General features: G+C 35.4%; 1 protein-coding gene across 1 annotated transcript; it reads left to right on the forward strand.

Annotated features, from left to right (window-relative positions):
- Positions 1-627: 627 nt before the first annotated feature.
- nampt2 (nicotinamide phosphoribosyltransferase 2) lies at positions 628-25,020 on the forward strand. The gene is made up of 11 exons (XM_084100571.1): positions 628-876; positions 3,853-3,988; positions 5,466-5,569; positions 5,720-5,848; positions 8,598-8,756; positions 13,192-13,322; positions 15,853-16,078; positions 16,415-16,534; positions 18,202-18,342; positions 18,450-18,575; positions 23,146-25,020. Exons 1-11 carry the CDS (start codon positions 826-828, stop codon positions 23,317-23,319), a joined length of 1,497 nt encoding a protein of 498 aa, XP_083956697.1. The 5' UTR covers positions 628-825; the 3' UTR covers positions 23,320-25,020.
- Positions 25,021-25,030: the final 10 nt, after the last annotated feature.

Genomic DNA, 25,030 nt, shown 5'->3' on the forward strand with positions numbered 1-25,030 from the left:
AGCTTTTGTGATATGAAAAGAGATTAGATATGGCAGTTTTCCAGATGCAGATTAGCCAGTTCAATACTGCCAACAATTCATGTTGATTACATTTAAAAAAAGAAAGAGAAAAAAAAGTCGTTTGATCATTACATAAAGCTGACCCTGTTGGTCACATTGGTCTTTGACCTTTCACATAAGCAAATCCCACCTGGATCCATGTTGAAATCTCGCCTAACAATATTATGTATACATACAATGTCATTTTAATTATTATTTTATAATAGCTTAATTCAGTTTTATGAGTTTGATACCTGCCCATGATGTGCCCAATTACAAAGTGCCAAACACCTCTCTAAAGGAAGACCAAGATAAAACATGCATATGCTTATGTTGGTTTAAGTTTAGGTTTTGTTTTTTCAGCAGCGATAGCAAAACTGAAAGTGATACGTTCAGTAATTACCCTTTCCAAGAAAGCGAAACTTTGGCCTTTGAACGCAACAGGCAACAAAAGCTTTTCAAGTTTCATAGAGCAGGGGCGTTTTCCGCTTTCTGATGTTATGACCCCGCCCACTGTTACATCACCGAGCGCGAGCCAGCGTAGCTTTCATACGTCTATTCTGACTCCGCCCCTTTTCCACCCCGTTGTGTTTGATACTGGACTATGCGACCTATACGTGCGAGTCCTCACTTATACAAGATACCGAGGTGATCGTATTTCACTACATTTTCTCTTGGCCAACCCGAAAGGCATTGAAAAGAAGGTTATTGAGACCAGTGTCACACGGCTCGGACTACATACATACCGGAGCGAAGCGACATCGTTTCGCTTTTACTTTGTCCTCGATGATGGCAGCTCAGGATTTTAATTTTCTACTTGCGACGGACTCTTATAAGGTAAAAATCACCTGGCTTCCATCGTTCGACAACAGAAACACAAAGGCGCGTGACAGTACTTAGCCCATTCTGACAGTGGATCTTTGTGCTGCTGTAGTCGTCACACATATGTGCGGTAAAAACAACCAACTTTGACCTTGTGAATCTATGAAGTCTAAATGAAAACATGGTTCAGATTAACCTACAGATGTGTAAAAATCGGGATATTTCTTCTTGTTTTGTTGAAGGGTGTTGGTGTTAGCTCAGGTTCGTTTTAAATGCCCCACTCATTGAGTGCGGAGCGCAGGGGGCGGGGCTTATGCGCAATGACCTCGTGCTGCTTCAGCTTAGCCAAAGGCCACAGCGGGTGACGTCACTTCACGCAGCAAACGAAGAATCGAAACTCATTTTTTAAAACATAGTTAAAAATGTAAACACGCTATTTTTTTTATTTCTTTTTTTTGAGGTGTCTTATTATGTGGTATAATACTAGTAGTTTACCCAAAGGTAATCAAAATGTTTGTTATAGTAAAAGTAGCCTGTCAAATCATGCTAGTTGATATCAAATATGGTAGTTGGATATTTTGTATTATCTTATGACATGTCTTACATGATTCCTTATCTGGACATTCCACGCAGACTTACAACAAGGGACAAAGTGAAATTAATCATGGTCATGTGGCTATTAAACTGGTCATGAGGCTATTTACGACAGCCATGCAAAAAGTTGACATAAAAAAAATACACTCAGCACTTTAATTTATAGTTGATAACTATAATTCATCAACAATGTTCAGTAGGTCCTTCAAACTCGAAAGGAAATTTGTATGTATTTCATGTGGGATTAAATGGGTTAATGCACATTACTATGTGGTTGGATTAGACTATGAGGTTTAGTTAATTATTTTATTTATTTCTGTTGTTGTTTAGATTGTATGGTAACACTTTGCAACAAGATTTCATTGGTTAACATGAACTAACAAGGAAAAATACTTCCACAGCATTTATTATGTTAATCTCAACATTTACTAATACATTTTTAAGATCATGTATGATGCATGTTAATGCACTGTTTTTATTAACTAATATTGTCAAAGGTTAATAAATGCTGTATGAATATGTTGCTAATTATTAGTTCATTTTAGTTAATGCATTAACTAATGTTAACAAATAAGACCTCATTGTAAAGTTTTACTGATTATATTTAAAGTTATGAAAAGGAAAATTACTGTAGAAAAAAGGAAGTATATACATGCTGTATTACATAATGCTGAAAGCATATTGGGAGGTGATTATTAATCACAAGACTCCATCTTGGGAGGTGTCCTTAGCCAGGTTTTAAAGGTCTTTACGGCAGTTTTAGATTTAGAAATTCCATATCTGTAATTCTCCAGCATCGCCAATGCTGAATGGCTAAGGCTGTGTAATCTTCTTTGTGCTTCACATTAGTCTTTAACCTTTCACTTGATAGCCAGCCGCAAATCCCATCTGGATCCATGTTTAAATCTCACCCAACGATATTATGTATGTATTAATACAATTTATATATATTTTTTGATTTTACAGTAGCATAATTAATTGTTGAATGAGTTTGATACTCACCCATTTTCATGTCACGCACTCAACATTCCTCAAGTGACGCAATCCATTCATCTGAACTTGATCAGTCAGGTTTGGGCTGATGTTCAGGTCTACTCAGAATTTCCTTGAAAGCTCAGCAGATTTAGTTAGAAGTGGAACACCCAGCACTCATGAAATGTTTCACATCCACATTCAACAAGAGTATTGTACAATCCCCAAATTCTATTATGGGGATCAAGAAAGTACTAGCCACGTGTTTTATGCATAAAATGCCGCAGGGCACTTGAAGGCCAGCAGCTTTTTAAGTATTAAATTTGTGTCCAGGATATAATGGCAGGTTTTTGCTATAAATCAAGACACTGTTTCAACCCATCCCATCTGTAGCGTGACAGTATCAGTGTACAGTAAACAAGACTTTGATGAAATGCAGAGAGATCCATGCACACAGCTTGAAGTTAACAGATTCACAAGACTGTGATGCAGGTGTGCATTTCAGATGTAATAGGCCTAGAGTTTTCAATGTTATATTGAAGCACGCTAGACGCTACCGTTCAAAGGTTTGGGGTAATTTTTTGTTTTAAAGTAATTGTACTTTTATATAGCAAGTGGACATTAGAATACTCAAAAGTGACAAATAAACATTGAACTTTTTTTGATACATAAAAAAAATCCTGAAATAAATCACAAGTTAAAATATTAAACTGTTTTCAACAATAAATGTTTCTTGTGCATAGGGCTGTGAAACGATTAATCGCGATTAATCGCATCCAAAATAAAAGTTTGTGTTCACATAATATATGAGTGTGTACTGTGCATAATTATTTTGTATATATAAATACACACACATGCATGTATATATTTAAGAATTTTTTTTTATTTATACATAAAATATTTATATTTATATATAATACAAATTATATATACAGTATATTTAAGCAAATATTTCTTAAATATATACATGCATGTGTGTGTATTTATATATACAAAATAATTATGCACAGTACACACTCATATATTATGTGAACACAAACTTTTATTTTGGATGCGATTAATCACGATTAATCATTTCACAGCCCTACTTGTGCAGCAAATCAGCATATTAGATTAATTTCTGAAGGATCCTGTGACACTGAAGACTGTAATGATGCTGAAAATTCAGATTTTCCATCACAGGAATAAATTACATTTTAAACAGATATTTTAAATTGTAATAATATTTCACAATATTCCTGTTTTACTGTTCTTTTAATCAAATAAATGCATCCTTGATGAGCATAAGAGATTTCTTTCAAAAACATTTAAAAAAAAATCTTACCAACCCCAAGCTTTTGAACCGTAGTGAATAATTAATGAGTACTGGTGATTTTGTGAGTGTGTAAACAATTCTAATCTTCAAAGCTCCTCTCTTCTTTTCAGATTACCCACTACAAGCAATACCCTCCCAATGTCAGTAAGGTGTACTCCTATTTCGAGTGTCGGCACAAAAAGGGGGCGCAGTTCAGCGAGGTGGTGTTTTTTGGCCTCCAGTATCTCCTGAAGAAGTACCTAGCAGGTAATTTCATCATTGTGTAACTCCTGCAGTGATCACAACACTTTTGTTGGCTCACTTGGACATACTGTTTGTTCATCTATTGGCTCGAACAAAGTGTTTTTTCACGTAAAGTCACTCACCTGATTGGGTAATGGAAAACTTGTCCCAAAAATCAGTAATGGCTCACATTCAAGGACAGTTATAAAGGACAGTCATGCAGTCAAAACAAGCTCCAAGAGTTTATAAATGTAAGGTTAAAAGGGATCATTTGCCCCAAAATGAAAATTGTGAACCATACATTCACTCTCATTTCATTACAAAACTGACTTTTGTTTTTTGTGGCACACAAAAGAAGATATTTTGAAGAATGTTTAAGCTTTTTTTGTCCGTACAATGAAAGCACAGACATTTTTTCAAAATACCTTCTCCTATGTTCCACAGAAGAAAGAAAGTCTTACAGGTTTGAAATGACATGAGGGTAGGGCTGGGCGATTTAAATCGTGAGATTGTTATGCGCATCTCGTCAGTAAAGCCGGTTCCTTGATTAGTAGTAAATCGCCATCACCTGCTTTCAGATGGAGCGGCATTTACTACAAAGAGCCGTAGTTAACTGACAAGCTGAGCCATATCGCATTAAAATCGCGGACGTATCGCCTGCGATTTTTAATGCGATATGGCTCAGCTTGTCAGTTAACAAATAGCTTTATTACACACAAAAAAATCTTTTTACATTCAAAGTGTATTTTTTTGGCCATTTTGACTCTTTTACCCATTTCATTTTTGATAAAAGTGGCCATGAACAGGCCAGCCCTGTAAGAGTAAGTAAAAATAAGCAGATTACATTGTCATCAAACAAGCGTTACAGTTACATAAGGCTAATTCCCCTTAAGCTTCCCATTTCAGTATTTCAAGCCAGAAAGTGTTTGTTTTATGGTGTGTGTTTCAAACTACATAAAGTGGGAGAGAGGCCGCACTATGCTTAAATATGTTTTTATTTTTATTTGCACAGACGCGTTTCGGCGCGTGCCTTCCTCAGTGTGCAACAAAGTAACAATGTAGTCAATCTTATATGCCCACACCCATTACCACACCCATATTACCACAAGCCAATAATGTTAAAGTGGTATCAAGTCAATAATGTCACATTACAACCATGGACAGAATGTGTGAGCAGCAGCGTTTTATTTTGTTTGTCTCCATTGATTTTTTTTTTTTTTCAGGGACACACTATTTGTATTCACTCTTTGTACAATAAATATTTCTTTTAAATTATTAAAAGGTATTGCACTTTATTGCATTCTCCTTAGAAGAAGTCATGGCTCTTGTAAACTTTCAATCAACTACAGTACATAGAAAGTGCCTCTTGATAGCTATAGTGTTTTTATATTTATCTTTTTTTGCTTTATACACTGATACTTAAAATCCAAAACAATTCTATTTTTCATGTGCGCTCATCCTAGAATCTCTGAACTCATGTATTTGTCTAAATATCTTGCAGGTCCAGTTGTCACGGAGGAAAAGATTCAGGAGGCGAAAGTCTTTTATCAGATGCACTTTAAACAGTCAGTGTTCGATGAAGAGGGATGGAGAAAAGTTTTAGAGGTACAAACAGAAGTTCATATAAAAGTCAAAGTTTCTTTTTAGATATTTCACCATTACATGACTTTGAAGTCTGCTTACTTTGTTCCGGAGATGAATGCACATGGAGATAACGACCACCTGCCTTCTTCCTGTTCCTAATTGTGTTGTCAGAAATATGATGGCCGCCTTCCAATCCGTATCAAAGCGGTTCCCGAGGGAAAGATCGTTCCCAGAGGGAATGTTCTTTTCACCGTGGAGAACACGGATCCAGATTTCTTCTGGCTCACTAATTTTATTGAGGTATTACTTGTCTTCTTTAATCTTTATTTCTTTTTATATTATAAGGTAGCCAATGCAGGCAAAAAGTATACAAGAAATCATTCCTTATATATATACGTATATATCAAAAATCAATACTTTTATTCTGCAAGTTCGTATTGAATTGATCAATAGTGACAGTAAAGACTTTTACATAAAAAAAAATAATATATATATATTTTTATAGTGGAAACTGTAATATTTTTTTCGGGGATTCTACATCATTTATTTGATTGATATATATATATCCCCGAAAAAAATATTACAGTTTCCACAAAAATATTAAACGGGAAAAAATGTCAACATTGATAATGGTAAGAATGTCTTTATTAAAGGATCATGTGACACTGGAGTAATACCTACTGAAAATTCAGCTTTACCATCACATGAATAAATGACATTCTAAATATATATTATAATAGAAAACAGTTATTTTAAACTGTCATATTTCACAATAATATACTGTTTTATTGTATTTTTGATCTAATAAATGCTGCCTTGTTGAGCGTTAGACTTTTTTTCCAAAAACATCTTTCTCTTTCTCAAAAACCTTTTAATTGGTAATGTAATCTAAGGGCAAAAAACGAACATTTAATCAACCTTGTCAAAACATTGCGAAAAGAGGATGCTATTCGAAGTGTCCTTCCAAACTAAAGGGAGACTGAGTCCCTTAACAAAGGACACTTTCTTAAGGCTATTAGTAAGGGATCCCCTCAAGGAAGTAACTTTGTCACATGATCCTTACATAGGTTTGAGGCACTATACAAGTTAAAATAAGTTTGAATTTAAGACTCAAAGAGGCCATATTTGATGCAAAAGATTGATTTGCTACAACAATCTTAACTGCAACACAAATCCCCCATGAATGTCTCACTGTCAGCATAGTCCATCAACCTGTTGGTGTGGCACTTTACTTCATATTAGATGATTCTGCCATACTGTTGTTCAGGATGACAACAGGCTTTGATTTCCAGCATGCTCCTAGCCGCTGATTCTGGACAGAATAACTGAGGGAGGTTTGGACAGGCTGGTGGGGTCAGTAAGGGCATGAGTTCATTAGGTTCTGAACGGGTCTGCAGACTCACACAACTGCTGTTTCTATTATCATTATGAAGACACATATTGTTTGCTACCAGGTCTGAAGATGCATACCTACAGTCCATGATGAACATTATTTCACACAGTTAATTTCCCTAATATAGAATTAAACCTATGAAGGTTGGATATTTATATTTATTCTTGCATTTGGCATATGCTTTTACCCAAACGGTTTATCCATATATTTTATCGGTTCATGCATTCTCTGGGAATTAAACCCATCACTTTGGCGTTGAAAGCACCATGCTCTACTGTTTGAGGTACAGGAACACTGTCCGAAATCGCATACTGTCTGAGTAAGTATTACGTTTACATTTGAATTTGTGACCGTTGTAAAAGTATGTTCTATATAGTATGAATATGGGTAGTATGAATGAAATTCTCTCGTACTACATCGGCCATGTTGCTACTGTCACATGACCTACCAGCGTCAGCATCATTCATAAATCCTCTCCCGTGGACTCATGGGATAGTAAAGAGTTCATCAAATGAGCACTTATTATAAGCACTGTATTAGGTCATCTGGGTGCTTTTCACCTACAGTTTTTCGAATACTACTGTATGTATTTTGACATACTACTCTGTTGGCTTACTGTATGCTATATAGTAGGGGCGTATTCGATTTCGGACGCAGCATATGTGATACGGTATTTTTTTCATTATGGTGCATGATGGTTCCATCAAAATAGGTTCCTTTCCAGATCCTTCACTCTCTCTGCTCACTTCAAGAAACGGTTCACAACTCTTCCACAAACAATTCCCTTAATCTGCCTGCAATCGCTATCAAAGACATTTCATTTCATTTTTAAAGACAGTTCATTCTCATTAATTTGCAACTACATGTCAACTAACTCTCATTACAGTATTAGGAGACTGGTAGGGTTAGGGTTTGGGTTAGTAGAGTATGTTGACATGTAGTTGCAAAGTTACTTTTATTCAGTATAATGTCTGTTAGGGACCAACACAATAAAGTGTTAGCAGATATTAAGCAGACAGTCTACTAATACTCTAATGTTTGATAGTTACTTATAGTTAGTAAAATATCTAAAGTGGACTATGGAAATAAAGTGTTATCAATTTCTCTTTTACCTTTCTGTGCTTTTACTTAATATAACCTTGAATATTGACTTTGCAGTATTGCTGTCCTTCAGTGATGTCCTTCATTTGTAAGTCACTTTAGATTAAACTGTCTGTGAAGTGAATGTAATGTACAGTAGACGTCCTTGAGCAAGGCGCTTTATCCCGGGTTGCTGTGTAAGTTGCTTTGGATAAAAGAGCCTGATAAAATGTTTTACTTTTATTGAAGGTGTCATGAAAGTCTAAGCTGATTGGTACACCTAGATCTTGCCAGTTAGGCCGATTTTTCTTTACTTGAACAAGCCCTATTGGCATTCTGTCAGCTTTTCAATGAGTATAGTTTATGTACTGATGTCAAGACCAGAGAAAACACATAGATCCAAACATAATCTTTGTCAGTTCCTGACATGCATGTCCTTAAGGAGCCACAGATCAATGAGTCGTGATTTAAATGGTCATAATGGTATCAGGGCTATAAAAATTGCGAGAGCAATTACAAGCCATCTTTGGTCTTCTCTGACGCACATGTGATTGTGTGTACACTCTGTCCCTACAGACAATGCTGGTCCAAATGTGGTATCCCATCACCGTGGCAACAATCTCCAGGGAGTTCAAAAAGATTCTGGCCAAGCACCTGAAGGCCACGTCAGGGAGCCTGGAGGGTCTGGACCTCAAGCTGCATGATTTCGGCTACAGAGGGGTGTCTTCACAAGAGGTACGATAGACGTGGGTCAATAATTCCACTTCCTGTTCAGGACATTTAACTAAAGCTAAAACAATTAAAAATATTTTTTAGTAAGCTGAAATAAAATAAAACGTGAATATTGGATGGAAACGCTTTACAATAAAAATAGACCCTTTACAGTGTTTTAAGTTCGTTAAAAAAAGTTAGTATTTTAAGTTCTTTTCGCCATTATCAGGAAAAAATGCAAGTGATTGGGCCTCCGCCGACCCCAGAGGGTTAATGAGAAACTAACAATGAAAAATACTTCTAAAAAAACATTTAGAAAAAAAAGAAAGACATTTTTAAATGTTGCCTTAGCACCTTGAAGTACTAAAATTACTAAAACTAAAACTGAAAAAAAAAAAATGTATTAGCTTTGTAGAAATAAAAATAAAAAAAGACAAAAGCGCATAGCAAAATTATGGAAGCTTGTTTCCGCCACAGAATAAAAAAAGGTAATTGCGACTTATTTCACAATTCTGACATTTTTCTCTCACAATTGCGAGTTTACATCTCAGAATTGCGTTATATAAAGTCGCAATTGCGAGTTATAAAGTCAGAATTACATGATATAAAGTCGCAATTGTGTGTTATAAAGTCAGAATTGCATGATATAAAGTCGCAATTGTGTGTTATAAAGTCAGAATTGCATGATATAAAGTCGCAATTGTGTGTTATAAAGTCAGAATTGCATGATATAAAGTCGCAATTGCGTGTTATAAAGTCAGAATTATATGATATAAAGTCGCAATTGTGTGTTATAAAGTCAGAATTGTGAGATGTAAACTCGCAATTGTGAGATAAAAAGTCGCAATTATCTTTTAAAATCTCTTAAAATTATCTTTATTCTGTGGCGGAAAGCCGGAAACTGAAATGAAAACCGAAAATATAAAAATAAAAGCTATAAAACAATAATAATAAATAATATAATGGTATATAAATAATACTAAAATGACACTGAATCAGCAGTGAATATAAGCATTTTAAGTGTTGTGTGAGATATTGAAAACATTGCCCTACGTTTCATTTTAGCATGATGCCGTGATAGTAATTATGGATGTGCAAATCTTTGTGTTTTCATAATCAACCAGGGCTGCATTTCCCTAAAGCATCGTAAGCCTAAGTAGATCGTAGAACAATTGCCACCAATGGTTTCTACCATCAACTCGGCTAACAATGCTTTTGGGAAATGTAGCCTAGTCTGTTTTTGTTGTGTGATTGATACTTCCAAAAACACAATATTTTATGTATTTATGACTATGAGTGACTATATAGAAAACTAAAAAAAGGACTATTACCGATTACATGACATTATTTTGCCCTCAAGGTCTTAATTCTGTAGCCATTCACAGCACACTCTAAAGAAGACCCCTCAAAAGCACTGAAACATCTTTAAAGTCAAACAGGAAGTGCCTCCAGTGTTAAAATATCTGCCTTTATTCTTTTTTTAGCCCTGAAATCAAAGCTCAAGCCGAATGGGGTCTTTCTCTCTTCAGTGCTTTTTAAGGAAGCCCGGTCTTCTGGGGCAAATGAAATCAGACATTACTCGGTGAAAGCAGAAAATCAATTCATTCTGAGACAAGACCATTCCATTTAATCAAAAAGAGATCAGACCTGACCTTTCGATACGCACACGACGCAGACCGCTCTCCTTTTCTGTGGATTTCAAAAGGTAGGAACCCTGATTGCTGGCTGTGTTTGAGTGAGGTTGTCACGCTGATGGGTTTCGGGTCGTCGGGTGGTGCTGTTTGAAGAGTTGTGCGAGTAAAGATGACTGTTTGGCTCTTGAATCGGACCGTCTGTTGTGTAAAGGTCAACTCTGCCAGGTTTCATCTATATCACACAGTGGCAGGTTCAGGTGTTGGGTGACTAGTGATAAGCAGTGAGTTTGTTGATGACTGGCTGGGCGTGCTGAGTGTAGGAGACCTTTGTGTGTGACTGTGTATGAAGGTGAGACCACTAGTTTCTAATGAGGTGTGACATAACCCCTCTGTGGTGCCCTTTCCAGACCAGTATGCCATCATCTAAAACTGGAGATGGTGACCGATTAGAAAAGGTGCATTTTCCATTCAAATTGAAAATATGATTAAATGTTTAGGTCATATCACAGGCTGGATTTTTACATTTGATCTTATTAATGAACTTAAACCAATTCTTTATTCAAGGCACAAATAAAGTGATGGGGCATAACTATACATATAACTATACATGAACTTGCAACCTTTGTAACCCCATAGCAAATTTAATACCACTGTACTGAAAAGATTTTGATTTAAAAAAATTATGTGATTTATTACTTCATTTTATGATTTAATTATTAATTTTTTTTTCAAACTTTGTTAAAAAATAATCAAGGTTTCTCAGAGATTTGAAATTGCAGCCTTTGTTGCACCCAGCAGATATAATACTGTATTGAAAACGTTTTATTTGATTTGATTTAAAAATATATATATATTTTTTTATTTTATGGTTTAATTAAATTATTTAACTTTGTTAAAAAAAAAACAAGGTTTCTCAGTCAGAGATTTGAACTTCTAACATTTGTAATCCCGTAGCAAATATAATACCACTGTACTGAAAAAGTTTTATTTGATTTGATTAAATAAAATAATAATAATTTCATTTTATGAATTAATTTAACTGTTTAACTTTGCTTAAAAAAGGTTTCATAAAGATTTTAACTTGCAACCTTTGTAATCCCATAGCAAATATAATACAACTGCACCAAAAAGCTTCTTCTTTTTTTCATTTTAATTTATTTTTGATGGTTTAATTTGTTTCTGTTTTGTTTTATTTCACTCTCCCTACCAAACCTTGTCATTTATGTTGAGCCACACTATGATCAGTAGTGAATTTCATGTGTTGGGTAACGACTGTCCAATGAAAAAACGGACATCTGGTCAATGGTGTTATTTATATCTGGGTTTATGGAATATTTCTCATTTAACTGTCAGTGTAATATTGCTATTGTGTGTGTTTAAGCCTATTTGATCACTGGCGATTACATGAAATATGACGTTTCCATGTCACGCTCATGCATTGCGAGGCTTTGTAGGGAAAGTAAGTGTAAAAACGAAATCAAGAAAGATTTAAGGAACAGGATGAAGAGAAAAACATCAGTGTGGAATCTAAGAAAGCCTGAAGCGTTTCTCCCTCAGCTGCTGAAAACAGACTGAAGCATGCTGTGTAAAACGATCAAGTCTTCATTAGGGACAGTGGGGTATTGATAGTGTATTTTCTAGGTTGTGGCTGACTGGATTAATGATGGCTTCAAGATGAGATTAATGATGCCAAACAGAGTTTAATGCCTCTGATACTCAGTGTTCCTGCTCACTCTCCATCACTCTTTTCTGATCAGGGGACAAGCAGTGATAGATTTTAATGCTTTTAAAGTAGTAGTTCACCCACAGAAGAATCTGTCCTCATTTACTCACCCTCAAATCCTTCTAAACCCGAATGACTTTCGTTCTTATGGGGAAAAAAACAAAGGGAAGTTTAGCAGACTAGTATCAGTGTTGTTATTGTTATCTAAAACTATTATATATTACATGAAAAACTAGAATTTAAAAAAACTTCAGTCAGAGTTTGTTGAAGTGCTAAAATTACTACAGATAAAACTGATATAAAAAGAAATTAAAGTTAAATAGAATATTTAAAATGACAAAAGAACATAACAAAATTGCTAAAACTTAAACTGATACGAAAAATGAAATGATTTATTTATTTATTTTTATTAATTAAAACATTAATACTATACAAATAATACTAAAATAATGCTGGCATATACTGTGATTCGACATTGATCTATCATGGGGCTCTTGACAAATTGACAAAAACACATGACACATGAAAATGCATTGAGAAATACATGACGCAGTCTCTAAATCCTTGCTACAATCAAAGCTGCAGACTAAATCTTTGTTGTGGATCTAATTTCCCTGGGTTAATATCAAGTACAGATCTCATTAGTTCTTAAATGAAAATTCTTAAATGAAAAAAATTCCCATATAAATATATACCGTGTTTGTAGAGCAAGAAATATTGAAGCTCACCTCAGGAGGCTAAAAACATTTTGCTTGGAATCAAATGCGTTCACTTTTCAGAGCGACAACCTTCCCTTGACTATCACGATGAATGAAGTGAGACACAGTCAGTAACCCGAGTGTTAAATCAGGGGAATATAGAAAATGTCTTCACACAATTGACTTCAAAGGTCAATGTCTCTCTTTATTATTTGCTTCTTAAAAGCCACTGTCTATAATTCCGTTACAAAAACAGGATCAAAATAATGTGAATTGGATAATGTTGTCACAACATTGATATTTTGGATTTCACTGGAGACAGTGATTTCGGGGGCTATGAGTTTGGCATTAAACAGGTTCAATGACGACTTTCTGTTGTGTTCTTTCTCTCTTTACCGAACTAGTCGGCAGCACTTGGGGGAGCTGCTCATCTGGTGAATTTCTGCAGCACAGACACAGTTGCGGGTCTGCTGATGGCACAACGATACTATGCATGTCCTATGGCCGGATTCTCCATCCCTGCTGCGGAGCACAGGTAATGCACATTATGAACTTACTGGACAGTTATTTTGTCAAGGCATCTCCGAATTTGTTTGTGTAACATCCTGCCTGAAACCTGAGAAGCTGAAAGAAGTAAACTTTATGACACTTTATTAAACTTTATAACTTTATAACGTGATTCAATTTCTACTAAGACATAAGCATTAAAGTCATAATGCTTGCATAAAATTCATAAAATTCATAATGCTTGCATAAAATAATATATAAATAATACAATTAAAATGACTAGAACTACTGTAACACTGAAGATAAAAAAATAAAGCTATATAGAAATATAAAATAAACTAATAAAAATGACAAAAGCACAACATGATTCAATTTCTACTAAGACATAAGCATTAAAGTCATTATAATGCTTACATAAAATAATATATAATACAATTAAAATGACTAGAACTAACACTGAAGATAAAAAATAAAGCTATATAGAAACATAAAATAAACATATAAAAATGACAAAAGCACAACATGATTCAATTTCTACTTAGACATAAGCATTAAAGTCATTTTAATGCTTACATAAAATAATATATAAATAATACAATTAAAATTACTAGAACTAACACTGAAGACAAAAAAATAAAGCTATATAGAAATATAAAATAAACTAATAAAAATGACAAAAGCACAACATGATTCAATTTCTACTAAGACATAAGCATTAAAGTCATTATAATGCTTACATAAAATAATATATAAATAATACAATTAAAATTACTAGAACTAACACTGAAGACAAAAAAATAAAGCTATATAGAAATATAAAATAAACTAATAAAAATGACAAAATCACAACATGATTCAATTTCTACTAAGACATAAGCATTAAAGTCATTATAATGCTTACATAAAATAATATATAAATAAGAACAAAAATTCAAATGAAATCTGAAAATATAAAAAATATAAAAGCTAATTCAAAATTTTAATAAATACTATAATAGTATTATTAATAATACTAAAATAACACTGGTTCAAGATTGTTATACATAATTTAATGATGCCTTGTTAATTAATGTAGCTTTAATTAATTAATTTAATTAATTAAAAGGAAAATTATCTTTATATAATAATTTACAATTTATTAAAAACATTTACTTACCCTTATATTAGTCCAAACTCGTATTATTTTCTTTCGTCCCTGATAAACACAAGGAAAACAATTTTTAAGAATGTACTGGTTGCTTTTCTTTCTTTGCTTTGTAAGGAAAACTGGGTTTGTCTAACATTATCTAACCTTCCCCCTTTGTAGATTGAATATAAGATGGTAAATATTTAAAGGGATAGTTCACCCCAAAATTAAAATTCTGTCATTAATTATTCACCCTGATGTCGTTCCAAACCCGTAAGAATTTCGTTCATCTTCAGAACACACATGAAGTTGTTTTTAATGAAATCTGAGAGCTTTCTGTTCTCTTTGTTGACGCTATGCAACTGCCATTTTGACGCTTCAAAGAGTTCATAAAGATATCGTAAAACTAATCCATATGAATTGAGCGGTTTAGTCCCAATTTTCTGAAGAGACATGATCACTTTATATGATGAACAGGCTTTTATTCGCATATAAACATTCATCAACTCACACATCGGTTATGGTAAACAGAAGCTCAAGCATGTTCGCTTGACGTGCAAGAACCAATGAGGTTCATTCTCGGGTGTTACGCAACACGTTTGAGGTTTGTTCTCGCTCGTCAAACAGGTTCGGTTGAGCTTCTGTTTATGTTCGCTGATCAATGTTTTGAAAGGGCAGATGTCAAGATTTTCAGTCAATAGCGACTTAAGTTTTGGTCTGTTGATCACTTGACTTCAGATATAGCTAACAAGCTGTATGGACCACTTTCATGATACTCTTTGAAGCTTTGAATCCATATTCATTGTGATTACACATTTGACCAGTCTTTAGAATTGTGTTCCACAGAAGAAAGAAAATGAAATGTTTACAACAACATTTTCATTTTTGCCTGATCTATCCCTTTAAGACTGACTTGGCAGCGAGTTAGACAGTTAGACAGCTGCCTTCGGTTGTAAACAGCCAATATCTTGAAATTCAACTCTGACGTTCAACACCTGCGTGTTAATTTGCATTTGTTCCGTTGATTCTAATTTGTTCTATTAGTAGCTACGCATTCATCCATCTCACAGCTGTAGCGCCTTTTGTCTCTGATGTTGATTGCATTTCTCAGTAGAGCTTAATTTCAGATCGGACGGCTTCTTCTGTGACGTCATTCCAAGTTCACATTTTAAGTTTTGCAACCATCACAACATTCCGTTTATCAGTCAACCGGAAGATTCCGTGAATCATTCAGGGATTTTTATAGCTCTGTGGCTAAGGATCATTAGACACGAATGACTCATAAGCTGCAAATGATTCTATCTAATTCCTGTCTGGTAAAAGTAAAACCCGTTTATTCTAGTTGTACCCTTTTGCTTACCTGCAAACTAAATGAAGCACTTCGTTTATAAGTGTTTCAAATCATTTGACGAAGGTTTGTCTCACTCTGTAGTACCATCATCTCCTGGGGCAGGAGCCGAGAGAAGGACGCATATGAGTGTCTGCTGGACCAGTTTCCCTCCGGGCCTGTAGCTGTGGTTAGCGACAGTTATGACATTTTTAAGGCTTGTAAGCATATCTGGGGAGACAAGCTGAAAGAGAGAGTGATGGAGAGGAGTGAGGATTCTCCCCTTATTATTCGCCCAGACTCCGGGGACCCCGCTGAAACCCTCATCGAGGTGTGTGTGTATCATGTACCAAGTGTGTTAGAACTGTAGGAATGTTCGTTGCAGACCATAAGGCAGCTGTTGCAGTGATTGAACTTTATTTTAGTGAAGTAACGACTCAAACTAATAGCTTTGCTTGAAGCTTTTTCTAGCACTGTGCTGCATTGTGACTGACGGGGCTTTAAATGCTGTTGCTTTGACGCCCGTCTTAAAGAAATGCCTTAAGATTTCGATTTTTTTTGCTTGTACTGTGGCATAGCATTGCTTTCAGATTAGTGTGTTGCTCGAGTTGCATCCTTGAATGCTTACTTTCTTCCATTCTAATTTTTCTCTTCTGTCTCACTTTAGGTGATAAAGATTTTGGAGGAGTGTTTTGGATGTTCTCTGAACTCAGTGGGTTACAAGGTGCTCCCATCATACTTGCGCATTATCCAGGGGGACGGAATTGATCTGAACTCGATTAATGAGGTAAACTAAACCTCAGACCAAGAGAGAAATTGCCATGCACTAGCATTCAAAAGTTTATATCAGTAAGATATATATTTGAAATACTTTTATTCAGCAAGGATGCATTAAATTGCTCAAAAGTGACAGCAAAGACATTTATAAATGTTACAAATGATTTCTATTTCAAATAAATGCTATTCTTTGAAACTTTCTATTTATGGAAGATCATAAAAATATTAAGCAGCACAACCGCTTTCAACATTGAACCAAATCAGCATATTAGAATGATTTCTGAAGGATCATGTGACACTGAAGACTGGAGTGATTATGCTGAAAATTCAGCTTTACCGTCACAGGAATAAATTACATTTTAAAATATATTAACATAGAAAATAGCAAATTGTAAAAATATTTCATAGAATAACTGTATTTACTGCATTTGACTGTATTTTTTATTAAATTAATGCAGTCTTGGTGAGCATAAGAGATTATTTCAAAAACACCAACCCCAAACTTTTGAATGGTAGTTTATGTACCATAATATTTGGTCTGATTTACAGTGATGTCCAAAAGTCTAAAATCTACAATTTAAAACCTTAAGTCATTTAAAACTGGAAGTAAGCAAAGTTTTAGGATTTTGATTATTTAACAGAAAAGCCTTATTATATAAAATAAATACGAAATATTTAAGATTCTGGACTATTTCTTAGTCCCTAATGAAATAATCAAATTTGTTAAATTGATCATGTGAGCGAGCTCCTTCATACAGATGGTCAGATGTTCTTACTTTCATTGAAGCATAAGATGCTCTTTTGATCCTTCTCAAAGAGAATATTTCTGCCATTGTGCAAAAATGCAATTTTCGACCTCATTCTAGATGTGCTCATACGACTAGCAAGCTCTAACACATTGGTTCCCAAACTTTTTAGAGTGGCGTGCCGTACCCCCTGAGGCTTTTAACATCCTTCCACTTAGACTGCAGTCACACCCTTTCCATTAAGGGACAATATTTGCCACCTTAAATTGAAAATACAGTGATTTTTTTTTTTTTTTTTTTTTACCTTTATAAATACCTTAATAAAGAAATAATATTTTAAATAAAAAAATGTTCAATAGAGAAATGGTAAAAACTAAGTGATGCTTTTAAATATTAAACTAAAACTGCCAGTAGGTGGCGGTAAGTCATTGTCTTAATGAGTGAGTCATCGAGTCATTCATTCATTCATTCAGTATCAAAGCAAGTGGCTGTATTTATAAATGGGTCATTGAATCATTGACTCTAACGATTCGTTGAAAGCTGCAGATTCATTTACGAAACACCGCTGTGTTGCAGTTTAGCTGTGGCTTTCGTTAGAACTATTATTTTGTTGCAAATTAATGTTTTTTTCTTGAGATTCCACTGATGATATATGTACATGTTTTAATATTTAGATCACTTCTATTACTGATTGCTATCAGGATGTGAAGAGAGTTTGAACCAGTATAACAAAAAATGTGTATAAAACAAATTGCCTACCCTACCTTTAAGTGTGTGGAATAGCGTGTCCAGGGGAAAATGTGATACTGGCCCTGAATGTTTATTAACCATTTATGACTGTTATTAGATTATAAACATTATTACTGATTACACAGTGGTAAATCAGTGATCATTCTCTGATCAGAATTACTGTTTATTTTGGCTAGTGCAGATTCTGGAGAAACTGAGCGATGAGGGCTGGAGTGCTGAAAATGTGTTTTTCGGTTGCGGAAGCGCTCTAGTGCAGAAAATCAACAGAGACACACTTAACTGCGCTTTCAAGTGCAGCTATGTGGAGGCCAATGGCAAAGGCGTGAGTTGTTTTTTTACTTTTTTTTTACTTTCAAAACATCCTGTCACAAAATTTGAGTTTTATTGTTATTTTTTTCTTTTAATATCATGTCATTTGTGTTCGCGTAGATGGACGTCTATAAGCAGCCAGTGACGGACCCATCTAAAGGATCCAAGCGTGGACGTCTCTGTCTGAGGAGAAACTCAGATGGCTTCATTGAGACAGTGGAAAAAGGAGCGGGCAAACCAGAGGAGGTTAGATCAGCTGTATACACTGTAAAAAGTGGCAACATCCAGTTGTTACCTAAAAGAGCTATTTCTACCATCTTGGTAACGCGTCACCGTGCGTCACTCCCAGATAACCGAAAATGGGCAAAGAGGCGGGATTAGCTGAAGCGGCGTGACCGCTAACAGACAGCAGAGAACCGGCTAATAGTGCTAGTGACAGCAGTGGCAATTCACCTGTCACTCAATTGGCCACGCCCGTAATTATGCAGAACTTTATGGCTTAATATAATTTAAATGGATGAGTTATATAAAAAAATCACCGCCCTCACAGTTGTCATGAATATATAGACCAAAACCACTTTTTGTACCAGGCTGTAAAAAAAAAATGCTGTAAAGTTGGGCATATTACGGAATTGACTCCCTTTTGGAGCCTGTCTCTAGCGGCCAGTCGATGAATTGCTGTTTGAAGGGGTCATATAATGCCATTTTTGTACAAGCTAATATGATTCTTTAGGGCCTAAATTAAAAGTTTGTAATATACTTTAATTAAAAATTCTCATTAGTATTGTAAGAAAACACTCATTTTACCTGGTCAAAAACAGCTCTGTTTTCAGCATGTGTCTTTAAATGATAATGAGCTTTGCTCACCCCGCCCCTCTGTTCTGTGCGTACACCGTTTGTAATAAAAACACAATAACCATAACGCGTTGTTCATTATAAACGTGGGATTATGAATTATATTGAGAACATCGTACATAGAAAACATGCCGTAATGTACCCTGAGTGTAAACAGCCGCATTCATTGTGAAGCGTGCTAGCGATTTGCAAAGATTAATATAAAGATTAATATAAAGGTTAATAAAACATTACACTCACTTGTTCTTCTGGAGGTGCAGCAGGAACACGAATAGTTGGTACCGATCCTTTTTTCAGGAGCAGCTTCTTAGCAAAACCAGCTTTATACTGACCCTCGTTTATAAAGCAGTCTGGTGTGTGAAATGATTCGTGCAAACATGAAAGCATTGACGTTGATCGTGGGGAATATTCCCTTCGAAAACAAAACTCAGCCACTTCAGCGGTTCGGATTTAGGAACATCAAAATGACTGCTGTGTTCCTTATTGCACCCAAGAACAGAACTCCACAATCGATTAGACGCCATTCTGCTCCAGTGTATCAACAATGCGGACTATGATGACAGCTTGCTCACGAGCGAGGGCCGGTCTGTGTTGAAACGCTGCTGTCAATCAACAATCGTGGGAGGGGCGTCCGACCGTGTGACGTCACAAGGTCGAACGGCTTGATTTGAGAGAGGGGAAAACATATAAGGAGATTAAAAAAAAAAAACACTGGATGGACTTTTATCATTTTATGATGGTTGTGTACAGGCACTGCCAACACACATTTCAGTACAATCAACTTGTAAAAGTGCATGTACCATTATATGACCCCTTTAAGTCACTTCTGTGTTGGATTCAAGAGAGAGACCGGAAGGTTTCCGCTTGGATTTAACCCAAATAAAATACTTTTGTTGGTATAAACTAATGCATTTAAGTTGATGCAGTGATGTTAAATAATATTTAGACTTGAATAAAACTAGTTAATTTAAATGTTACTATTGTTTTCAGTGTGCCTGCTCTTTGCAACATCTGGCTCTTAACTACGGAAGAGGATTAGGGCCAAACAATAATAAAAAAATAAAACCATCTCGAGATTAAAGTCATTATAATGCGAGATTAAACTTGTTAAATTTCGAGAAAAAAGTCGAAATACAATCTTGAGAATAAACTCATTAAATTTCGAGAATAAAGTCGTTGTGTTTCGAGAAAAAACTCGTTAAATTTCGAGAAAAAAAACTCGAAATACAATCTTGAGAATAAACTCATTAAATTTCGAGAATAAAGTCGTTGTGTTTCGAGAAAAAAAAACGTTAAATTTCGAGAAAAAAAGTCAAAATAATCGTGAGAATAAACTCATTAAATTTCGAGAATAAAGTCGTTGTGTTTCGAGAAAAAAAGTCGAAATGAAATGTAGAGAATAACGCATTCGATCAGTGTTCATTGCATAGCCTATAGAGGACATGGCAGAGTTGGATCACTTAGTCAAGCTATATTTTAGACTTTCTTTCAGTAACAAAGAATAGAACATTCTTAGGTCTAGGTCGGCTAGGTCTTTTTAGAAGAAAAAATCAGTCCAATTTGCGCGATGTACTCGCTTTTGTCCAACATGAAATTCATCGAGGTTTCGTGGTTTCCCAGGATACCATAAGACGCATTATTAAACTTGTTGATCCTCAAGGTGTGGAATTTCGACGAAGGAGACGCTTGAGAAGACGCCAGTACACTTGCACTGGCCCAAATGCATTAATGGCTGTATAGATGGTTACAGTCGTTACATTCTGTGGATGGAGGCGTACTACACAACCAACAACGATTAATAATGCGTCTTATGGTATCCTGGGAAACCACGAAACCTCGATGAGTTTGATATCAGTATATGCAATGAACACTGATCGAATGCGTTATTCTCTACATTATATTTCGACTTTTTTTCTCGAAATTTAACGAGTTTTTTCTCGAAACACGACTTTATTCTCGAAATTTAATAAGTTTATTCTCAAGATTGTATTTCGAGTTTTTTTTTCTCGAAATTTAACGAGTTTTTTCTCGAAACACAACAACTTTATTCTCGAAATTTAATGAGTTTATTCTCAAGATTGTATTTCGACTTTTTTCTCGAAATTTAACGATTTTTTTCTCGAAACACAACGACTTTATTCTCAAAATGTAATGAGTTTATTCTCAAGATTGTATTTCGACTTTTTTTCTCGAAATTTAAAGGTGCACTAAGTAACTTTTTTACCTTAACCGAACAGCTTCGGAGTCATTGGAATAGTTATATGACTTGTTTCGGGTTGAATGGTGGTCGTCGCGCATCCCCCGAGCGCCTGTGAGCGGAAAAACCACCCTTGCAACTTTGGGCCGGCGGGTCGCGTCAGGAAGTATCGCGTGATATCAGGTCTCGCGATGTAACAAATTGCTTTACGGCACTGCACACAAAGCTAGGAAAGCTTTGTCGGAGGACGAAAGAAAGGAAACGGCAGACTGACCGAGCAAGGAGTCAGACTCGAGTAAATATCGTTCTTGTTGATGGACTAGTAGACATCTTCAGAGGTTATCTGTGCCTGTTCGATGTCCGACGCTTTGTAACGCGTTCTGTCAGGAGGAGAAATAGGGATAGCTCACAGATGAAGTTATTACCGAGAGCCAGACAGACTCACGGAGGCGATTGGCATCTCACAACTTGCACTTTATTCCCCAGTCGAACTCGTGTAACTGTCTGTCACCCGTTCTAACGTCCACATCTTTACTTGATAAATAAAAGTAGGATAAGAATGAGCATCAAACTGAAATAACCCGCATACGGGTGTTCGAGGTGCACATGATACAACACAGACTGCCGACGACAGTTCAACAGGGCGCGCGCAGCTCTTAAAGGGGCCACACCTTATTTCCACTCGTTACAGCTTCCATCCTATTGAACAGGTACCGGTATAGAGGGCGGAAGGGATCAGGCCGTGAGTGCAGAGACAGCTCTGCGCGAGTGCTATTTACGACAGTAACGTTAAATACAAGTACTCCACAGCGACTCTAGGGGTCGCTGTTTGACAAAAACGGAAAGCTGCCTAGTGTGCCTTTAACGAGTTTAATCTCGCATTATAATGACTTTAATCTCGAGATGGTTTTATTTTTTTATTATTGCCTGGCCCTAATCCTCTTCCGTACTTAACCCATTAATTACTTGATGTTTCAGAAAAATATTTTTTTATATGAACATACTGTGCCATTTTTTTACAGAGCCCCTAAAGGGACATGGTGAAGAAAACAAATATAAGATGGGAGGAAAAATGATCTGGCAATGCGAGCGAATGCAAAGTTTCTTGGGGGAATACAAAACATTTGAGAGAACGCAAAATGATTGCCAAATAATTTTTCCTCCCATCTCATTTTTTTTTCTTCACCATGTCCCTTTAGGGCCTCTGTAATTTTTTGCATTCCTAAACATAATTATGATCATTAAAACATGGTTACTTTGAAAATTGCTTTTACTTCTATGAACAGGCTGAATTTATTTGATCAAAAATACAGTAATATTACAATTCAAAATAATTGTTGTCCATTTAAATATATTTTTAATTTGATTTATTCCTGTGATGGCAAACCTGAATTTTCAGCATTATTACTCACTCCAGTCTTCAGTGTCACATGATCCTTCAGAAATCATTCTAATATGATGATTTGCTGCTCAAGTAATGTTTAACATTATCAAAACAGTTGTGCTGCTTAATATTTTTGTGGAAACCATAATTTTAGTTTAGGATTTATTTTAATTAGAAATTTCAAAACAACAGAATACATTTGAAATATAATTTTTTGCAACCTAATAAATGTCTTTACACTGACCCACAACTTTTGAATGGTTGTGTATGTGAAATCATAAATGCAAACATTTATAAGGAAGTTAATGCAGGGGAATTTCATATATGGTGATATTCCCCTAATTTGGTGATCCTTATTAATATACGGTCTTCTTTTGTAGGACATGTTGGTGACTGTGTTTGAAAACGGGACCATCCTGCAGGAGTACACTCTGGATGAGATCCGTAAAGCTGCTCAGCTTTGGGAGGATGACGTGAGCCCTTCCCAGCACAACAAAGAGGACGGCCCTACTCTGGACATCCACCAGAAGCACATAATGAATGGCGTGCATTAATAAACACAGAATGCACACTGTCCTCAACACTGCCGCTCACAGACCAACCACTGACCTATTCCATCAGTATACGAGTACAGCAGGACACAGTGCTGCCAATACACTATATAATTACATATCACATCTGACTTTTAAACTTTTGAGGCAACCCTTAAGTTTTGGATTTGTTTGACACATTTTTTTTATTAGTTCCTCCTTTATTTTCACCACACTTAGAGATGCCAAATGTCTTTGGTGCTTTAGCATGAATATGTTTTAGCAGTATACTGACGGCAGGGTTTGCATTCGGTTGATTGTAATGTTGTTAAAGCATCACTGGAAGTATATTGATAAATGAAGGAAACTTAATTTGAGATGATCTAATGATCGTATCTGGGCTTCTTGCACCAGCACATGATTCAGGTTTCTGACGGGACGTGCACTGAAAATGCAAAAATTCGATTTAAAAATCAATAATGCCAAGATAGCAAAGAAGCATTTTATACTTTATAAAAATAGTTTTTAAGCTATTTCCATGTTGTGTTCAACATATAGATACAGACTTGAAAATTAGCCACCAGCTTTTTATGTCTTCTTGCTGTTACATAACTCCCTTAAAGTTGCTTCCTGACATTTCAGAATAATAGTTTTTTGTTTGTAGAAATGGAGAAGTGTCTTCTCTGTAGTTTGATAGGATGGTAAATTGATCCTCTTAATGGAGTAAATGCTGCATAGAAAAGAATCAAATGTTTTCCTGATAATACTTTTAACGTGATTTATGTGGAGCTGGTTTTAGACTTCCATCTGAGATGCACGGAATACATCATACGAACACTTCAAAGTGTTCTGTCTCCATACAGCTGCTGATGGTGCCTTAAAAACCACTCGGACCTCAATGCCAGTCACTCATTCTTGCTTTGTCTTTTCCTCCCATTATTTTTCACACTTTAAAGGGATAGTTCACCCAAAAATTTAAATTCTGTCATCATTTACTCACTCTCGTGTTTGTTCCAAAACTGTATGAATTTCTGTCTTCTGCTGAACACGAAAGAAGATATTTTAAAGAGTGTCGGTGATGTACCCCAGTGACTTCCATAGCATTTTTTTTTCCATACAATGGAAGCCAATGGGGACCATCAACCATTCGGTTACCCACATTCTTCAAAATATCTTCTTTTGTGTTCAGCAGAATAAAGAAATTCATTCAGCTTGAGTGAGTAAATGATGACAGAATTTTTGGGTGGACCTATCCCTTTAATATTGTCCATCACGCTCATCCTTCCCTATGCACTCATGTGACTCACATAAGAATGATGTTCAGTGAATTATTTTTTTTGCTGTTGCCTTATGTTTTTTGCTGTTAAGCTTTCGTCTCTTTTGACATCCATATGCTGATGCTGAATGACATGTGCAGTGGGTTAAATAACGGTGTGTATTATTGTCATCATCTTGGTGTTCTATCATGGAAAGCAGTTGACCCTACCTCTTTTTTTTTTAACCAATAAGACTGTATATTAATATGACGTGATGATCATTACACTTAAATAGCATATATTCTGTTGTGTAAATACTCTTTAATGGTAGTTTGAATGATAAAAAATGCCTTGAAGTTTTAGCGTTCCTGTTGCATTTTTGTTTATTTTACAAAAGTGATATTTTGAATGACAAAAAGTTAAAATATTATAATAAATATAGATTGAACTTCTTCATCTTAACATTTAACATGTCTCAT

Source organism: Abramis brama (genome assembly GCF_963993115.1).
Source record: "Abramis brama genome assembly, chromosome: 23".
NCBI lineage: Eukaryota > Metazoa > Chordata > Actinopteri > Cypriniformes > Leuciscidae > Abramis > Abramis brama.

Bases quoted from the DNA above. Each gene is read 5' to 3' on its own strand.
- nampt2 (XM_084100571.1), top strand. From the start codon at position 826: ATGATGGCAGCTCAGGATTTTAATTTTCTACTTGCGACGGACTCTTAT. The intron at 5,849-8,597 runs GTATTACTTGTC...CTGTCCCTACAG, and splicing joins GGCTCACTAATTTTATTGAG to ACAATGCTGGTCCAAATGTG. The intron at 18,576-23,145 runs GTTAGATCAGCT...CTTCTTTTGTAG, and splicing joins GAGCGGGCAAACCAGAGGAG to GACATGTTGGTGACTGTGTT.